Source organism: Aethalodelphis obliquidens, unplaced genomic scaffold (genome assembly GCF_003676395.1).
Source record: "Aethalodelphis obliquidens isolate GAN/ISIS:26980383/991018 unplaced genomic scaffold, ASM367639v1 scaffold1, whole genome shotgun sequence".
In the NCBI taxonomy this organism is placed as follows: domain Eukaryota; kingdom Metazoa; phylum Chordata; class Mammalia; order Artiodactyla; family Delphinidae; genus Aethalodelphis; species Aethalodelphis obliquidens.
The window spans coordinates 59,643,403-59,663,095 of record NW_020837945.1 but is presented as its reverse complement, the minus strand read 5'-3'; the positions used below and the strand labels follow the sequence as shown (position 1 = coordinate 59,663,095).

Here is a 19,693-nt window from a genome sequence, read left to right as displayed (position 1 = left end):
AAACAACAACAACAAAAAAAAACATGAAATCTTAAGTGGGTGGGGAGTGTGTTTTTAAAAAGTCCCTCACCTCTACTTTGAGAACTCACTGCTTTAAGGCAACTGTAGTTAACCTGAAATCTGAAATTTTTTGGTACATATTTTAGATTTGTCCATAGCAATCTGTGATATCATAATCATGTGAGTGGCATTTTTGACTGAAAAAGTGGGTGATCCTTGCTGTCTTAACCCTCAAATTGTTTTTTGCTCATCTCCAGAGATTTGTCAATTTCAGTACAAAGGTTCTCGTAAGATGTAAGACTGGTCTCAGGTATCTGAGACATGATCCCTGGCTCCTACCCTGAGTACCACTTGGTATTATCAAGGGGATTTTTATCTTTTGGAGTTGGGTACTTTGGTTTGGACCATGAGACTTTGGATACTTTTACTTTCTGTTGTGAAGATTAACTGGTCAGGGACTAGTTTGGATCTTAGGGATTCTTTTGGACTTAGAACCTTCTGTGTTGTGGCCAACCACCTTAGCCAGGTATCCTGGGCAAACTGACAGCCTTAGAAAGTGGGGCAGGGGGATTTCTCTCTGTTTAGATTGCTTTGTTGCCGTGTGATTGGCTATAAAATAGTATAAGGATATGACTCTAAGGTAATGATACTGATTAAAAGGTGAAAAAATACACCTTAACATTTATGTTATCATAATGTTAACATTATGTTATCATGAAAAAATGATAACATAAGTTGTCCCCTTCAGAGCGGTTACTTTGGGAAGTTCCATATTTATTTTGCTATGCTACTGTTGCTCAAAACATAATTGAAAACCATTATTTGAAATTGCATTCAGAACCTTCCTCATTTACTTTATATTATCTCCAGTGGTGGAAAAAACTTTGTTTTCTGAAGGTAGATGGAACTTGAAAGTAGTTATAGCTCATTTGGTGTGAATGGTAAATGCGGAAGGAGAGATCAACTGAATAATACTGTTTTGATGAAAATATTGAGGCATTTTCTGAAATGGCTTGTAAATTAGATTTAAAGGCAATTTCAGAAGAAAATACAGTTGACCCTTGAACAACATGGGGGTTAGGGGCACCGACCCTCTGCACAGTCGAAAATCCACGTATAACTTTACAGTTGGCCCTCTGTATCTGTGGTTTTGCGTCCATGGATTCAGCCAACTGTGGATTGCGTCACACTGTAGTATGTATTGAAAAATATCGACACATAAGTAGACCTGTGTTCAAACCCATGTTGTTCAAGAGTCACCTGTAGTTTTAAGCAATAGTAGTATAAATGAAATTATATTTTCTCCCATGAAAGCTGATTCCAAGCATATCACTTATATGCCTAAATTTTTATTATGATTATTAAAAACAATTCTCGGGAATTCCCTCATGGTCCAGTGGTTAGGACTTGGCACTTTCACTGCCGAAGGCCCAGGTTCAATCCCTGGTCGGGGAACTAAGATCCCATAAGCCACGTGGCATGGCCAGAAAACCCCCCCAAAAAACAAAAAAAAACAATTCTCATGATCTTACTGTTGTATCTTGTACTTTTCTAAATCAATATGGAAGGAATAACAGTTTTAGTAGATAAAAGACTTGAGCTAAATACAAACTATGGCCCAAAGGTTAAGTCTTTGAATACATCAGAAGCTATTTCACTAGGCTCAGTTCTGTATATTTCTCTTAGAATTAGAAGTCTACATTGCTTTTTTCCCTGCCTTACCAAATCTGTATAACACAAATGGCTGAAGTCATTTTGGAAAGGACCAAATTGCAGGGCTGCTACTCAGAGCTGTGCAGGCTGTGCACTGCACAATTCCAAGGGGCACTATTTACATGGCCTGTGATATCAACGGAACCACCTGAGTTGTGCAATGTGGAAGCCCTGCCATTTGGTTTAGTGCCTTTTTACTTGAGTGACTGTTTTCACATTTTATGAAATAATACAATACCCTCAAAATTTGTCTCTCGTTATGATAGGTTCTATGCTTAAGGTGTTGGCATGCCACAAATTGAACCTCTACTTTTTGAATAATGTACTACCTGGTTGTTTTCATTATTTTAATATAATGTATGCTTGCTTGGTGAATTTATTGCTTAATTTCTGTGAGACACTTAAAAATAGTCAGTTATTTTCTACAAGACACCTAAAAGTAATCCATGTTAATATTTAAATTGAGAATTTAATTCTCAAGGAAAGACTTTCTGGTCTCAGGATTTTGAATCCATTTTCAGCCATTAAAATTCAGCATATACTAATATTTTGTAAGAAACCTTTTGCTTTTTAAAGAAAGTTCATCCTTTTTTTTTTTTGCAGAACACTGTAACTGATCTAACAGTTCATCGGGCAACTCCTGAAGATCTGGTAAGTTTACTATTGAAAGTTAAATCGTTTGTTCATCCTCTTATTTGATATTTGATACTTGATACTTCTAACCTACAGAATAGAAACCAGAGGCACTTCTTAGAAGTTGTTCAGTTATTTTTAATCTTGCTTATGTCTATATAAAATCAAAAAGTGTATGTCCTGGGCTTCCTTATTTTACTTAGGCATATCAGTTAGCATGCATTATAATTTCATTAGATAGGTTTGGTTTACAGTTCAAATCTCTCTAGTCCAGTATTTTCCTGTACACATTTATCGTCTTTTCCTATCTGTAGATATCACTAGCATTATTTACCATTACTTCCCTATACAAAAACATACATTATAATTTATTTCTTGAACATGCCATGTACATTTCCACATTTGAGCCCCAGTTCCTGCTATCCTCTTTACTTGGAACAGTTTCCCTACCTTCTTCTCCTCCTCTACAAATCTTACTTTGCTTCCTTATCCTAGTTCAAGTTTTACTTTAAAAAAAAAAGCTTTTATTACAGGTTTGTTTGTTTTTTTAAACAGCTTTATTAAGATATAAATCACATAACATAAAATCCACCCTTTTAAAGTGTACAATTCATTGCTTTTTAGTATATTCACAGAGTTATGCAACCATCATCACTTTCTAATTTTATAACATTTTCCTCACTCCCCCAAAAGTAACCCTTTATCCATTGACAGTCACTCTCTGTGCCCCACCCTTCCAATCCCTGGCAACAACTAATCTGTTTTATGTCTCTATGGATTTGCCTATTCTGGACATTTCATATAAATGCAATATAACATGTATTCTTTTATATCTGGCTTCTTTCTTTTAGCGTAATGTTTTCAAGGTTCATCCATGTTGTAGTATCGGTACTTCATTCCTTATTATTGCCAAATACTATTTTGTTTACGGATATACCATGTTTTATTTATCCATTTATCAGTTGTTGGACATTTGGGTTGTTTCTACTTTTTGACTGTTATAGATAATGCTGCTATGAATATTCATGTACAAGTTTTTGTGTGAACATACGCTCTTAGTCTCTTGGGCATATACCTGGAAGCAGAATTGCTGAGTCATATGATATCTCTATATTTAACTTTCTGAGGAACTGCCAAACTGTTTTCTAAAGTGGCTGCACCATTTACATTCTTACCAGCATGTATGAGGGTTCCAATTTTTCCACATCCCTTGCCAGCATTTGTCATTGTCATCTTTTTGGTTTTAGTTCCCTAGGGGGTATAAAGTGGAATCTCATTGTAGTTTTGATTTGCATTTCCCTAATGACTAATGACATTGAGTATCCTTTCATATATTTATTGGCCATTTGTAGTATCTTCTTTGGAGGAATGTCTCTTCAAGTCTCTTAGTTATTTAAAAATTTCCATAGGAAATATGTGACAACTATGAACTGGGCTTGATGAAGAGAGGGACACAAAAAGTAAAATAAAATAAAAATAAAATTGGATTATTTGTGTTTTTATTGTTGAGTAGTAGGAGTTCTTTATATATTCTGGGTATGTTTCTTATCAGATATATGATTTGCAAATATTTTCTTCCATTCTGTTGGTTGTGTTTTAGCTTTCTTGATAGTATCCTTTGAAACGTAAAAGTTTTAAATTTTGATGAAGTCCAATTTATCTAATTGTTTTCTTTTGTCACTTGTAGCTTTAGTGTCATATCTAAGAAACCATTGTCTAACCAAGGTTCACAAATATTTACTTCTATGTTTTTGTCTAGGAGTTTTAAAGTTTTGGCTCTCATGTTTAGGCCTTTCATCCATTTTGAATTAATTTTTGTGTATGGTGTGAGGTAGGAGTCCAGCTTCATTCTTTTGCAAGTGGATATCCAATTGTCTAAGCACCATTTATTAAAAAGACTGTTCTTTTCACATTGAATTGTCTTGGCACCCTTGTTGAAAATCAATTGTCTGTAAAGATGAGGGTTTATTTTGGACTCTCATTTCTATTCCACTGATCTGTATGTCTATCGTTATGCTAGTACCATACTCTCTTGATTATTGTAGTACGTTTGAAGTCCTACTCTTTGAAGCTGCCTAACAGTTGCTTTCTTCTCTGAACTGTTGTACTTACTACCTACATAAGGCATTGAGTATATGCCATCTAATGCATGTCATTTGTCTTTATATGCATATGTCCAATCTCTGGGCAGATTATTAATGTTTTTGAGGGATAGAGGCCGTATCTTAATGTCTTTGTGGGCCTAGGAATCTTAATTGTAGTAGGTACTCATTAAATGTTTGTTGAGGATAATAATGATGCCCTGATGACTTAAAACTTTTTTATTATGAAAAATTTCAAACTCGCGTGAAAATAGCGACAAAAGTATAAAGAACTCCCATATACTGTTCACCTAGATATAATAGGTATGAAAATTTTGCCATACTTGTTTCATTTATCTTACCCTTTGCTTCTTCACTGGAGCATTTTAAAGCAAAGCCCAGAGGACATGTCATTTTTTGTCTACATATTCAGTTTGCGTTAAAAAAAATAGATATTTTCATATATAACCATGATACCATTATCATGCCTGACAAAAGTAACACTAATATTTTGGTATTACCTAATCCCAATCCATATTCAGATTTCCCCGATTGTCTCAAAAATGTCATCTTCATTTGTTCTTTGTGAATCAGAATGCTTACATAATATTTGGTTGTTAGTCTCTTAATGGACTGATTTCATATTTACATGGTGCAAACTCAGTAGTACATTTTATCAGATGACATACAGGTTTTGTTCATATTCATAGTTCTGAATACTAGAGTGCTTGTAAAGCCAATATCTGCTTTTGTTCCTTAGCCACCTTAGTGAACTCCTCCCGTCTAACTCTTAAGCTGTGGCTCATATCTCTGCTTCTGCTTCTGGAATTCCACTTCCTTGGAGTCCTGCATCTCCATGGACCCACTTCCACATGCAGCCATTGCAGGGCTATAAAAACACTGCATTGTGAGCTCTTGGTGGTGATGTGAATATCATGGAATGGGTTTGCCTTTGCCAGAGATAACTCAGTGGATTTTGTGCCTTTTATGTCATACTCAGTCTGTGTGTGTGTGTGTGTTTATAATTGTACATGTACACACATATGTAACTGAAAAATTTAACAAAAGAATTCTTTTTTTTTTTTTAATTTATTTATTTATGGCTGTGTTGGGTCTTTGTTTCTGTGTGAGGGCTTTCTCTAGCTGTGGCAAGCGGGGGTCACTCTTCATCGCGGTGCACGGGCCTCTTATTATCGCGGCCTCTCTTGTTGCGGAGCACAGGCTCCAGACGCGCAGGCTCAGTAATTGTGGCTCACGGGCCCAGTTGCTCCGTGGCATGTGGGATCTTCCCAGACCAGGGCTCGAACCCGTGTCCCCTGCATTGGCAGGCAGATTCTCAACCACTGAGCCACCAGGGAAGCCCCAACAAACGAATTCTTAACTTTTATTATGTGCAATGTGTTCTTAATATTTTCTATTCTATATTCTATTTTATTTTTTAAAAATGTTGGTTTTCATCCACTAATTTATTTTACCACCCATTAAGTGAGTCCCAAGATGCAGTTTGCAAAACACTACTTTATTGGATAGTCTTGTACAAAAGAAGTAGAAATTAATATTCTTTCATTTTGTGTTTTAGCTAGGTCTACTAGTTTGTTTTATTTATTTATTTTTTGGCCATATCACATGACTTGTGGCATCTCAGTACCCGACCAGGGATTAAACCCAGGCCACAGCAGTGAAAGCCCAGAATCCTACCCATTAGGCCACCAGGGAACTCCCTAGGTCTACTAGTTTTAGATACTTCTTTTTCAAAAAATCATTTTTGAAAAAAAAATCATTTTTGAAAATTTAGGAGATGGTGAAAATTTTGTGAATATATGTATGTGTGTAATGTGTGTAATATATATATACATATACTGGACTAGAAAAAATTTTAAAAATGAACTAGGTTAGGTTGTCCTACCATCTGAATAGGCAAGTTCTTTGTTCCTGAAACATTCTTTTATATATTTTTTCTTCCATATAGATCCGTCGTCATGAAATACACAAATCGAAGAATAGAGCATTAGTACACTGGGAGCTCCAAGAAAAAGCTTTGAAGAGAAAATGGAAGAAGCAGAAACCAGAAATTTCTAATCTTGAGAAAAGGAGATTGTCTATCCTGAAGGAGGTAATGCTAAACTGCATCATCTGTAGACTTAGAAAGAAAAGAAGAGGTAAATAGGTGTCTCTCTTTTTCCGCGTATTTGATTCACATCGGACAGACTCTAATCATTATCGTGTCCTTACGCAATGATCTACAGGTAGACTTTGGAAGAAGGAGCAGAGTGACGATTATAGTCTAGTTTTGTGATTTGAATTCCCGCTCTTCAGCTTACTAGCCAGGTGACCTTAAATTGTTAACTTCTCAGCCTGAATTTTCTTATCTTTAAACTGGAGTAACAGTATTTGCCTGATTGTATTGTTAGGAGATTTCAGTGATAAAATATTACTAAAGTGATTAGGACAGTCCTTGGCACATAATTAGTGTCATATATATATATAAAGCTGCTATAATTATTCTTCTCAGTTCAACAGCGATGCTGTTAGATTACTTTGCAAAAAAAAAAATGTGTGCTAGTCCAACAAATTAGTAAGGCACTTGTCTTTGGCTTAATCTTTTGTCAGATGTAGGGTGTTTGAATAAGTAATCAGAGTGGGTAGGAATACATATTATGGAAAATAAGAGGAAACTGCAGCAAAACCCTTCTTTTATTTGGACTGAAGTCATTGTAAAAGAAATGCCTGTTTTCTTCTTGTTCAGTGTTGGAGCTTATGGCACTTGGCTGTCTGGGTGACCTGCTGCTTTAAGTCGCATTCTGTCTTTTGAGGAATTTGTTAGGCTTCTTAGTGAAATATGAAAGTCATGACTTTATATATCATGAGGAAGAAGTATATCTCCCAAATAAATGTTTACATGAGCTTGTAAAAAGAACAGTGGATTGAGAGAATGGTTCTTTAGAGGTACGTATCTTTTGATGATCTTAGGCAAGTCACCTACATTTAAATGTTACATGGTAATTCTCCATGAAAGGCCTAAGAACACAGATCTGGCCAGGGAAAAAGGCAGCCCCTTTGAGGTGACTCTGGGCTTTAGTTTCCCCTCCCTAGTGGCCCCTGCTCATGTCCTGAATCCCTTATACCTTGTAGATGTGGTAGAATTAGGGATTGAAGAAGAGTGGTAAGAGAGGGTGAGTGAAATTTCTCTGCCTTCTTTCTGTAATGCGGCTTCTTCATGGCCTAGCGTAGTGTTTATCAACTCTGACTGATTGTAATTTCCATTTAAAAAATTCCCATTTGGGTTTCCCTGGTGGCGCAGTGGTTGAGAGTCCGCCTGCCGATGCAGGGGACACGAGTTCGTGTCCCGGTCTGGGAAGATCCCACATGCCGTGGAGCGGCTGGGCCCGTGAGCCATGGCCACTGAGCCTGCGCATCCGGAGCCTGTGCTCCTCAACGGGAGAGGCCACAACAGTGAGAGGCCCGCGTACCGCAAAAAAAAAAAAAAAAAAATTCCCATTAAAAAAAAAAACAGTATCTGGACTCAGACATATTTATACTCAGGTATTCTAATTCAGTGGATCTGGGATGCAGCCCCACTTAGGTATTTTTAAGACAGTTGCTATGTAATTTTTAATATTTTGCTAGGGTTGAGAACCTCTGCTATTAGTGGGATTTAGGCATTTCCCTTTAACAACATATTTTGGAGGTTTTGCTATGTCAGTATTTAGAAATCTACCTCTTCTTTTTTAATGGCCAGGTAGTATATGGATATACCACAATTTATTTATCTAGTGCTTTATTAGTGGACATTTGGGATGTGTATCAGAGCATGGTATAAGCACCTGGAAAAAAAGAAGACCCCAGAATATACTGGTTTAAACAAAATAGAAATCTATTTCACTTTTATGGAACAGCTCAGAAATACATGGTAGTGGTAGGGGGATCTCTGGTCCTTTATTACAGGGCTTCCATGTCTGAGTTTGCAGTGGCTGTTCCAGCTTCCTTCAGATGTTTCCCAGGCAGCATGAAGTGGGGAAGAGAATGCACGTTACTCCCTTTACGTATCACCCAGAAGCTCTGGCTTCTATCCCATTGTCCAGAACTTCATCAAGTGACCACTGTCACCTGCAAGGGTGGTTGGGAAATTAGCTATGTACTTGGCTAACTTGGGAGTTCTGCTGTTAAAGAGAAAACAGAAAGAAAGGCTATTGGTGGATAAGTAGCAGTGTCTGCCACCGACAGATTATTTCCTGCCTTGTCACTATAAATGATGTAATGAATATCCTTGAATATGTTTTTGAGTACATGTATAAATATATGTGTAGGATAAATTCTTAAAAGTGGAATTGCTGAGTCAAAGGATTCGTACATCTATTATTTCAGTGTTGCTATATTTGTAATGTCTGTGATAAGGTATGTGAGGGGACCAAAGGAAGAGTCCTCCTTGGGCATATCCACCTAGGTTTTATCATTATGTGTTAGAGCTACCAGGACCCGTCCCCCAGAAGCTGGGCTCCTAGATTAACGTAAATTAAGAAAAAAGCTCTTTGACCAGCATAGTCTTAGATTTCATTTGCTGTATGATCCACTCATGCCATGGGAATCAAGCAAATAAGAGTCCAAATCCAAATCAGAGAGGGGTGGCTTTGATAAAGATTTTGTAAATTTTAAAAGTATATTAACTAACCTAGTCTCTTTGTACTTTCCCAATTCTGTCTGGTTTTCATTACCAGAGAGCAAAACTGCTAGCATGAGAAGTTTCTAATAATGTTTTTGAAGGGACCTTGACTGATCTTTTGAAAATCCAAGATGTATTCTTGGATTAAGTTTGGTTTTGTGCTCTGCAAACCCATCTGGGGAATTAATATATACAGATGGGCCTGCAGAGATTGATTTGCCTATCATGAGGAGGAGTTTTATCATAGAGGAGTGATAAAGAAATCCAGAAGGAGCAACAGAAAGCCAATGCTCTGACCTCTGGCCACTCAAGCTGTCTGCCCCAAGGAGCCTGGGCAGGGACTAGCAGGGAGAGGGCTGCAGGGCAGTGGGTTTTCTGGAGACCTCATTATAATTAGTATCAGGTCTTGATATGATAAAATTATTCCTCCACAATCTGCTTCTTTCAATTTATATCTCTTCATTTTGATAGGAAGTCAGTACCTTTTTTAAAAATAGTAAACAAAACTGCTGCTAGGAAATATATTTTGTATAATTTTTCTAGTATAAATGGTAGATTATAGTGCTCCATTTACTTTCTCTCCTAAACTCTAATTGCATGTGCTACAAGATGGCTAACCAGGGATGAAAATTTAAGTTGTAACAACATTCTCAAATATCTCTAGAATTGTATACAGATTTAGTATACACTTTTGTATCTCTTGACAGGGCCTAGGATGCCAGTCTTCTGACTCCAAACGTGCTCTTTGTCCTGTGCCATTCCAAAACTAACTCTTTGTGGAGAGAACAGATTCAGGACTTTATTCTCACTAACAGAGCCAGCCAACATGCTTGGCTTTAGCAGGGGAAGAAGGGGGAAAAAGTCAGAATGTGACTCTTGTTATTTTTCTTCATGTCCTAAAACAGTAACTGAGGTCACATTGTATGCTTGTTTCCATGGTCTAGAGAAATTCTGGTAAGAGCATTTGTTACCAGATGTTTTGATTTGAGTCAGTGTTGGAAACTGGAAAATTTCCAATTTTGAGACTCCTTTCAGCCTAAGAATGCGATCTGGTGGTGGTAGGTGTTGACTTGGTTTCACTCTAGCCCGTGCATCCTTGCTTGTAACTGGGAAAATTCCTAAGTTGAAAGTGTATAATCAGAGACACCGCCGTATTGGTATTTTTTGAGTTCTCATTTTTCCAGAATAAAAATCGAGCTTGTTTATAAATGCAGAAGCATCACTTTTTTGTTTAATGCCCCCAAAGTCGTGTCTCACGTCGTGTTTTTTAAGTTGTGGGTCATGACCCATTAGTGGATTATGAAATCACTTTAGTGGCTGAAACACCAAAGAGCCACACATCTGAGTTTATGGCTCAAAGATTCATGTTTAATCAGTGTTTTTCAAACTGTGGATCACAACTTTTTAATGGATTATAAAATCAAGTTAGTGGATTGCAACCATCATTTGAAAAAATAGAATAGAAACTAAAAAGAAAATATCAGAGTGGTTATCAAAGAGTAAGTTTAAGCAAAGCTTTTATTTTGGTGTTTGTCTACATTTGTGTGTGGACTGGGTCATAATTTAATAATGTATTTCTTTGGATCAAAGCCAAGCATTTGAAATCCACTAATTATTATAATAGCTCCATCTACTGGTACTTAATGATATTGCCGCTGAAGGATTTGAGATGATTTTTAAGCTCCTGCCTTTGTATGGACTTTTCCTTTGTGATTTATTAAGTATATATATTTTTTCTGAATAATAATATTTATCACTAACATGTGTCTAGATTCTTAATGACCAATACCAGATGCAGGATGTATTGGAAAAATCTGATCATTTGATGGCTACAGCAAAAGATCTGTTTGTTGGTTTTCCTCGTAGACGCACAGGTAAAGTAGTCACATCACACAAAAGTTTCTTTATCTTATTCATCAAAGCCCAACCTGGCTGTTTGAAAGAATTTAAAATCTTTTCTCAGGCATCATATTATTTCTATCACATGTGTTCTAGGGTGGATAGCATACAAGAGTTGTTAGACATAGATTAATTACAGTTTATTTGCTTTTCACTAAGAATATTAACTATTACAAATTACTCAAGTTAAGGAAAGGTAAATTGTTATTATTTACTAAAACATTTTGCGAAATGTATAAGATTTCATAATTTAAGGTATGATTTCATTTTCAGCTTATTAATATTAAATTACCGTATAATTAAAGTATCTACTTTGTATGTAATTTCAGTGAAGCTTAATTTGAAAACTAAAGCAACTTCAGTGTCTCTCTAAAAGGAACTTTGCCTCTTGTGAGATGCACAACATTATTCACTTTAATGTGTATATAATCTGTTGTTTATCTTAATTCCTAAAAACAGATCATTAGTTTTTAGTTTAAGGTTTGAATCCTGGCTTGGCCGCTCGCTAGTGTGACTCTGTGCCTGTTGCTTCACGTCTCTGAGTTTCAGTTTACCCATATGTAAAATAATGATACTAATAACCTCATAGGATTTTGTGAGGGTGAAACAATTTAATATATGTAAAAGCATTTAGAACAATGCCTGGCATATAGTAAGCACTGTTTAAGTGCAAGTTGCTATTATTATTATTTAAGATTTTCATACGATAATTCAGACCTATGGCAGTGTATAGTATGTGTGAAGTCAATTTAATTAAATGAAACAAAGTCATCATGACTTATTTTCCTTCTGCAGGGTTTCCGAATGTAACAATGGCTCCTGATTCCTCTCAAGGTCCCATTGTGGTAAATCAAGACCCTGTCACCCAGGCCATCCTTAGTGAATCTGTTATTGAGCCTCAGGTAATGTGCTTTGCTCACAGCCATAATGCTCATGCTGAAATTCAGTTTAAGTTGATGTAGATAGGCATAGTGGTAAACATTTCAAAAGCTTTATACTATCTAAATACCAAGTTGTGGTTGCTAGAATTGTTCTTACTCAAGCATAGTGCACTTTCTATGAGTAATGCTTGTACTAAACAAGATAGGACTAGATAATAATAGCTAACATTTATTGAGTGCTTACCTAGGAGGTAGTTACTATTATCCCCATTTAGCAGATGGAAAAACTGAGGCTCAGAAAAATTAAGTAAGTTGTCCAGGATCACATAGCTAGTTAGCATGAGAGATGGCATTCAAATCTAGGCTGTCTGGCTCCATGAGACTGTGTCACCCAGAGATGTAGAGAACAAACGAATGGACACCAAGTGGGGAAGTGGGGGTGGTGGTGGTGGTGGTATGAATTGGGAGATTGGGATTGACATGTATAGTATACACTAATATGTATAAAATAGATAACTAATAAGAACCTGCTATGTAAAAAATAAGTAAATAAAATTAAATAATAAAAAAAAAGACTGTGCACCATCTACAAATATGGAAACAGCAAGAGAGTCTTTCCACATCCCACTTTGGAGTCAGGTGAATCTATGTTCATATTCTGTTACTAAGTAGTTGTTCGATGTTGAGTTGATTTCTCAAGGTATCTGAGTTGGCTCAGAGAGTTTTTTGTTAAATGGGAATAGAATATACCTGCTATGGTGGTTGTGAGGATCAGCTCAGATAGGTTATGTAAAGTGTTGAGCATAATACCAGATATTAGTTCTTCATTAAATCTTTGTCCCTTCTTTTTTTAAAAATAAATTTATTTATATTATTTATTTATTTTTGGCTGCTTTGGGTCTTCGTTGCTGCACGTGGGCTTTCTCTAGTTGCAGTGAGTGGGGGCTACTCTTCGTTGGGAGCTTCTCATTGCAGTGGCTTCTCTTGTTGCGGAGCATGGGCCCTAGAGCACGCGGACTTCAGTAGTTGTGGCACTGGTGCTCTAGAACACAGGCTCAGTAGGTGTGGCTCACGGACTTAGTTGCTCTGCGGCATGTGGGATCTTCCTGGACCAGGGATCGAACCCCTGTCCCCTGCATCGGCAGGTGGATTCTTAACCACTGCGCCACCAGGGAAGCCCCAAAAGAATATTTCAGATATCTGAAAGTCAGTGAATTAGTTCTAATGTATCAGTATGTTTAAAAAGCAGCTACCCAAGAAACTTTGAATTTATTGACTAGTTACATGGGAAAAGTATAATAGTAAAACATTCATTAGCTGTATCTTAATCTAATTGGAACTCTTAATTAATCAAAATGTTTAGAATTTTGAGATAGGAAACATTTTTTAAAAGCCCATGAAGAATTTAATACTAAAATAAGTCAACTTTTTAAGAATGACTAGGTCTCAGTACCTGTTTAATGCAATTTCCTAAGTTATTTGTATCTTTTATGAAAAAAAGGAGAATCATCAATTAGATGGATGATCCTAGGGAGTTACAAGGTCCAGAATCATATAAATATACCGTTTTCTACTTATAAAGGCAATTAAGTAGAATGTTACACATATTTTTAATAGCCAAAGTCCATTAGCCATATCCCTAGCCAAAAGCCATGTATGTTTTGGCACTTATTAAAAAGTTAGCTTTCTGGGCTTCCCTGGTGGCGCAGTGATTGAGAGTCCGCCTGCCGATGCAGGGGACATGGGTTCGTGCCCCGGTCCGGTAAGATCCCACGTGCTGTGGAGTGGCTAGGCCCGTGAGCCATGGCCGTTGAGCCTGCGCGTCCGGAGCCTGTGCTCTGCAACGGGAGAGGCCACAACAGTGAGAGGCCCAAGTACCGCAAAGGGGAAAAAAAAAAAAGTTAGCTTTCAAATGATCATGGTCTCTATGATGAAGGTTGGGAAGTGGCAAGAGGCAAGGTAAGAGAGACAAGAAGGAGCTGGGTCACGAAGGGCTAAGGAACCAGAAAGCAAGAGTAGAGCCACTAAAGGATTTTAAGAAGAGCACAGTCATGGCAAAATTGACAGTAACGTGGAAGATGGATTGGGGAGGGAGGGACAAGACTGGTGAGAGGATCTGGTTAGAAGACTCACATTGGAATCTTAGCGAGAAGTGGTGAGGACTGACCCAAAGCAGTGGCAGTAGGGAAGAAAGTAGTGGGGAAGAGGGATAGATTTGAGAGATGAAGAAGGGATAGAATTGACAGGATTGGGTGATTGATTGGATGTGATGGATGAGGAAGAAGGATAATTTCCAGTTTGCTGGCTTGAGAACCTGAGTAGATAGTGATGCTGTTTATGGTCTTGGTAACATGACAGGAACAAGGTTTCTGGAAGAATGATAGTAGAGGCTTAGGAAAATGATGAATTTTAGACATGTTGAGTATATGTGTGTAGGATGTTCTCCTAGGGGTATCTTTTAGGCAGTTGGATATAAATGTTGAGGGCTCAAGAGAGATCTGAGTGAAGCTAGAAATTTGGAAATTAACAGCATTTGGCTCGTAATTGCACCTTGGAATTAGATATAATCATACAGAAAATGAGTCAGATGAGAGGAGAAAAGGTCCAAAGGGAGAACCTTGAGTGACATCAGAAAAAGGGAAGGGTAGGAAAGGAACCAATAAAGGAGATTGGGAAGGAATGGCCAAAAGAAGAAAAACCAAGAAAATATGGTATCATGGAAGTGGAAAAGAAAAGTTTATCTTCCTCAAAAGAAGATTTTGAGGGAAAGAAATGAGTGGTCATTGATGTCTAATGAGTCAGAAGTAAGGGAAGGCAAAGACAGAAATATCCATTTGATTTGGGAACAGGTGTGTTGATGTTGACCATGTAGAGAACAGCTTAAATGGGGTGGCAGGGCAGAAGCAAAGTTGCAGGGCATAAATGGTGAATGAGAAGTGGCGGGCAGCTTTTTCAAGAAGTTTGTTGCACAGAAAGAGTAGATGGTAGCTCGAGGTGAGTATAGGGTACGGATAAGATGGCAAAGACTTAGATTTAAATGTGGATGAGCTGAAGCCAGTAAGGAGAAGTTGAAGATGCAGGAGAGAGAAGCGGCAATTGATGGACTAGAAGGAGGTAAGAGGGTTTGGGTTCTAGACCACATGTGGAGGGATTAGCCTTAGAAGGAGGGATCTCTCTTCTGTTATGACACAAAAAAAGGATGAGTGTGTATATAACCAACCTGTGTTATTATTTTATTGTTGTGTTGATAAAGGCTCTTAATGAAGTAGATGATGACCAACGAGAAGGAGCTGTTAACAGCCAGTCAGAAGAAAGTGAGAATGAGTTGGATAACTCTCTAAGCTCTCAGTCAAACACAAATGTGGACACGTAAGTATAGATGGCATAAGTATCTAGGATGCTTCCCTTTTTTCCAAGGCCATTTCTTCCCCCACCCCTACTTTATTGAGATATAATTGACATATAATGTTGTATAAGTTTATAAGGCATACAACATGTTGATTTGATATACTTATATACTGCAAAATGGTTACCATCATAGCATTAAGTGATGGATGGTTAATACCTCTGTCACATCATATAATTACCATTTCTTTTTTGTGGTAAAAACATTTAAGATCTTCTCACTTAGCAACTTGCAAGTATAAAATAAAATATTATTAGCTATAATCACAAGAAGCTGTTCATCTTATAACTGGAAATTTGTACCCTTTTACCATCTTCCCATTTGCTCCACCTCCCAGCCCCTGGTAACCACCACTCTGTTTCTATGAGTTTAGCTTTTTTATTATATATTTTTTAGTTTTTAGTTTTTTGAAAATTGTTTTATTTATTTATTTATTTTGGCTGCATTGGGTCTTCATTGCTGCATGGGCTTTTTCTAGTTGCAGTGAGGGGGGGCTGCTGTTTGTTGTGGTGCACAGGCTTCCCATTGTGGTGGCTTCTCGTTGCAGAGCACGGGCTCTAGGCTTGTGGGCTTCAGTAGTTGCAGCACGCAGGCTCAGTAGTTGCGGCGCGTGGGCTCAGTAGTTGTGGCTCACAGGCTCTAGAGTGCAGGCTCAGTAGTTGTGGCGCATGGGCTTAGTTGCTCTGCAGCGTGTGGGATCTTTCTGGACCAGGGCTCAAACCCGTGTCCCCCTGCATTGGCAGGCGGATTCTTAACCACTGCGTCACCAGGGAAGTCCCCTCAGCTTTTTTAGATTCCACGTATAAGTGATATCATACAGTATTTGTCTTTCTTTGTCTCACTTGTATTTCTCAATGTAATATCTTCCAGGTTCATCCATGTTGTCACAAATGGCATGATTTCCTTCTTTCTCATGGCTGAATAATATCTCACTGTATATGTATACAGTGGAATATGATACATATCTATATATCTCAATCACATCTTCTTCATCCATTCATATGTTGACATATACTTAGGTTGTTTCCATATCTTGGTTATTGTGAATAGTGCTGCAGTTAACATGGGAGTGCAGATATATCTCTGAGATCCTGTTTTCATTTCCTTTTGATATATACCCTGATATATATCCTGGATCATATGGTAGTTATATTTTTAATTTTTTGAGGAACTTCCACACTGTTTTCCATAATGGCTGTACCAATTAACAATGCCACCAACAGTGCACAAGGGTTCCCTTTTCTCCACATTCTCATTAATGCTTGTTATCTCTTGACTTTTTGATGATAGCCATTCTTATTATAGATGTGAAGAGATACCTTATTGTGGGTTTGTTTTTTTAATCATTTTTATGTGTTTGTTTTATGTTTGCTTTTTTTAGTTTGCTTTCTGTTTTTGTTTTGTTTTTATTGTTTGTTTTTTTGGGTTCTTTTGTTTGGTTCTCTTGTTTTCTTTGTTTTTTTACTTTTGTTTTATTTTTTGTTTGGTTTTGCTTTTATTGTGGCTTTGATTTTCATTTCCCTTATGATTAGTGATGTCAGGCACCTTTTCGTGTATGTACTTGTTGGCTATTTGTACGTCATCTTTGGAAAAATGTCTGTTCAGTTCTTCTGCCCATTTTTTTTATTGGATTGTTTGGGGTTTTTGCTATTAAGTTGTATGAGTTCTTTATGTATTTTGGATATTAACCCCTAATTAAATATATGATTTGCAAATATTTTCTCCCATTCCATAGATTGCCTCTTCATTCTGTTGATTGTTTCTTTTGCTGTGCAGAAGATTTCTGGTTTCATGTAGTTCCAGTTATTTTTTTTTGCTTGTGCTTTTGGTGTCAGATCCAAAAAACTGTTGCCAAGATCAATGTCAATGAGCTTCCCCTATGTTTTCTTCTAGGATTTTTACCATTTCAGGTCTAATGTTTAAGTCTTTAATCCATTTTGAGTTAATTTTTGTGAGTGGTGTAAGGTAGGGGTCCAATTTCATTCTTTTGCACATCTTTATCTAGTTTTTGCAATGCTATATGTGTGTGTATATATATATACACACACACACAAGTATTTAAGTTGTTTCCAATATTTTTCAATTAAAAAATGCTGCAGTGAATAACTTATGCATATGTATTTTTGTATGGTTGAAGGTGTGTATTTAGAGTAAATTACTAGAAGTGGGATTTGGGGATTAAAAGGTAAATGCTATGTAATTTTGTTCTAAAATTACTGAATTCTGCTTTATGAGGGTTGTAGTATTTTGCACTCCTACTGGCAACTTACAAGAGTGTCTGCACCAGAGTGTGTTGTCAGACTTCTCTGCTGATTTCATAGGTGAGAAATGTTATCTCAGTGTAGTTTTACTTTGCCTTTCTAAGTGAAATTGATAATTTTGTCATATATTTAAGGGACATTACAGTGAATTGTCTATTCATGTCTTTTGCCCATTTTGCTTTTAGGGTTTTGATCCTTTTTTTATTAATTTGTAAGCATTCTTTACATATTAAGGATATTAGTCTTTTACCTGTGTAATATGTTATATTTTCTCCCAATTCGTTGTCTTTTGAATTTCTTTAACAAGTAAAAGATTTAAGAATATATCTATAGTGCTCGCTTTGGCAGCACATATGCTAAAATTGGAACAATACAGAGAAAATCAGCATGGCCCCTTTGCAAGGGTGACACACAAATTTGTGATGCATTCCATGTTTAAAAAAAAAGAATATAGGGCTTCCCTGGTGGCGCAGTGGTTGAGAGTCCGCCTGCTGATGCAGGGGACACGGGTTCGTGCCCCGGTCCGGGAAGATCCCACATGCTGTGGAGTGGCTGGGCCTGTGAGCCATGGCCGCTGAGCCTGCGCGTCCGGAGCCTGTGCTCCGCAACGGGAGAGGCCACAACAGTGAGAGGCCCGCATACCGCAAAAAAAAACAAAAACAAAACCAAAACAACAACAACAACAAAAAAGAATATATATATAGTTTGAATTTATCATTCATTGCTTTTACATGTGGATCTTGAATCATACTCTGAAATTCTTTCCTAAAACTGATTTTAGAGGAATTCACTCATGTTTCTTCTGATACTTCTGTGGTTTTATTTTTTATTTAGTTCTCTGATCCATTGAAAGTTTATTTTGGTATGTGGTATGAGGTATGGCTCTGCTTCTTATCTTTTCCTAAATTGGTATCCAATTGCCCCAGCACCATTTATTACTGCCCCACTGATCTGAGATTCTGCCTGCATACATTAATTACCGTGTGTACCTGGATCTACTTCTGAATTTTCTAGTCCACTGGCCTTGTTTCCGTAGTCATGCTCCAATACCACACTGTTTGTTCTTTTGGTTTTTTTTGCGGTACACAGGCCTCTTACTGTCGTGGCCTCTCCCGTTGCGGAGCACAGGCTCCGGACACGCAGGCTCAGCGGCCATGGCTCATGGGCCCAGCTGCTCCGCGGCATGTGGGATCTTCCTGTACCGGGGCACGAACCCGTGTCCCCTGCATCAGCAGGCGGACTCTCAACCACTGCGCCACCAGGGAAGCCCACCACACCATTTTAATTAGAGTTTATATTGTTTTAATAGACTTCCCTCCTAGCCTTTTCCAGTTCAGAGTTTTCATAATGATTGTTACATGTTTATTCTTCTGTATGAATTTAGTGTCAACTTATTTAGCATCATAAAAAAGTTTATTGATATTTTTGTTATATTAATAAAGTAACTAGAGAGACCTGACATCTTTATTATGCTGGGTTTTACTATCCAAGAACAAAGGATATTTTTCAATTTGTTAATGTCTACCTTTTTGTTTTTGAGGAGTATTTTAATGTTTTTTTCATATAGGTTTCCTCATTTCTTGTTAAAATTATTCCTGAGTATTTTTGTTGTTGGTTACTATTTTATTTTATTATTTATTAATTTATTTTTTGAGAGAAGGAAGGATTTATTATTACTTGCAGCAAGTAAGATGAACTCGGGGGATATTTCCCAAAGCAGTGTCTCCCCAAACAGTAAAATTGGGGAAGTTTTAAGCTAAGAGTACATGCATATTCATGAAGAGGCTTGAGCAGAGGAGAATTCAGCATAGAATTGGGACAAATGTTGGCAGAGTCCCAGCTTTAGTTGATTGAAGTCCAGGAGGGTCAACATCATCATTCCATCTTCCACAGAGGTGGGGGTCTTAGTTCCTGCAGAGCTCAAAAACTGTATCAGATTGTTATGTATATCCCTTGAGGAGCAATTAGCACTCGTTTTATTGCTGAACTTTTGTTTCTTGACTGCGTTTTCTCTGTTACTGAATTCCCTTACTTCCCTTAAGATCATTAACTACGGAGACTGGTTCAAGGGCAAGAATTGTGGTCAGGCTTAGATCACAAAATGGCTTAGGCCAAAAGTGGCTTCTCTCTCTCTCTCTCTTTTTTTTTTTTTTTTTTTT

General features: G+C 37.3%; 1 protein-coding gene and 1 non-coding gene across 6 annotated transcripts in view; both read left to right on the top strand.

Moving 5' to 3' along the window:
- Window positions 1-19,693, top strand: part of SPICE1 (spindle and centriole associated protein 1) — a 62,709-nt gene that overhangs the window by 7,552 nt on the left and 35,464 nt on the right. For 4 of the 5 annotated variants that reach the window (XR_003432506.1, XM_027104893.1, XM_027104898.1 and 1 more), the window contains exons 3-7: window positions 2,317-2,364; window positions 6,397-6,540; window positions 10,859-10,961; window positions 11,782-11,888; window positions 15,121-15,236. Coding sequence is in view for 4 of the 5 variants with exons in the window: in XM_027104893.1 (XP_026960694.1) it covers window positions 2,317-2,364; window positions 6,397-6,540; window positions 10,859-10,961; window positions 11,782-11,888; window positions 15,121-15,236 (518 nt within the window). In the remaining variant the exon portion in view is untranslated. Of the gene's footprint in view, window positions 1-2,316; window positions 2,365-6,396; window positions 6,587-10,858; window positions 10,962-11,781; window positions 11,889-15,120; window positions 15,237-19,693 lie in introns of those variants that run through there. The other variant, XM_027104911.1, reaches the window with a different exon arrangement.
- LOC113624114 (U6 spliceosomal RNA) lies at window positions 17,867-17,973 on the top strand. Its single transcript, XR_003434225.1, has one exon. It is a non-coding gene; the product is annotated as a U6 spliceosomal RNA (small nuclear RNA).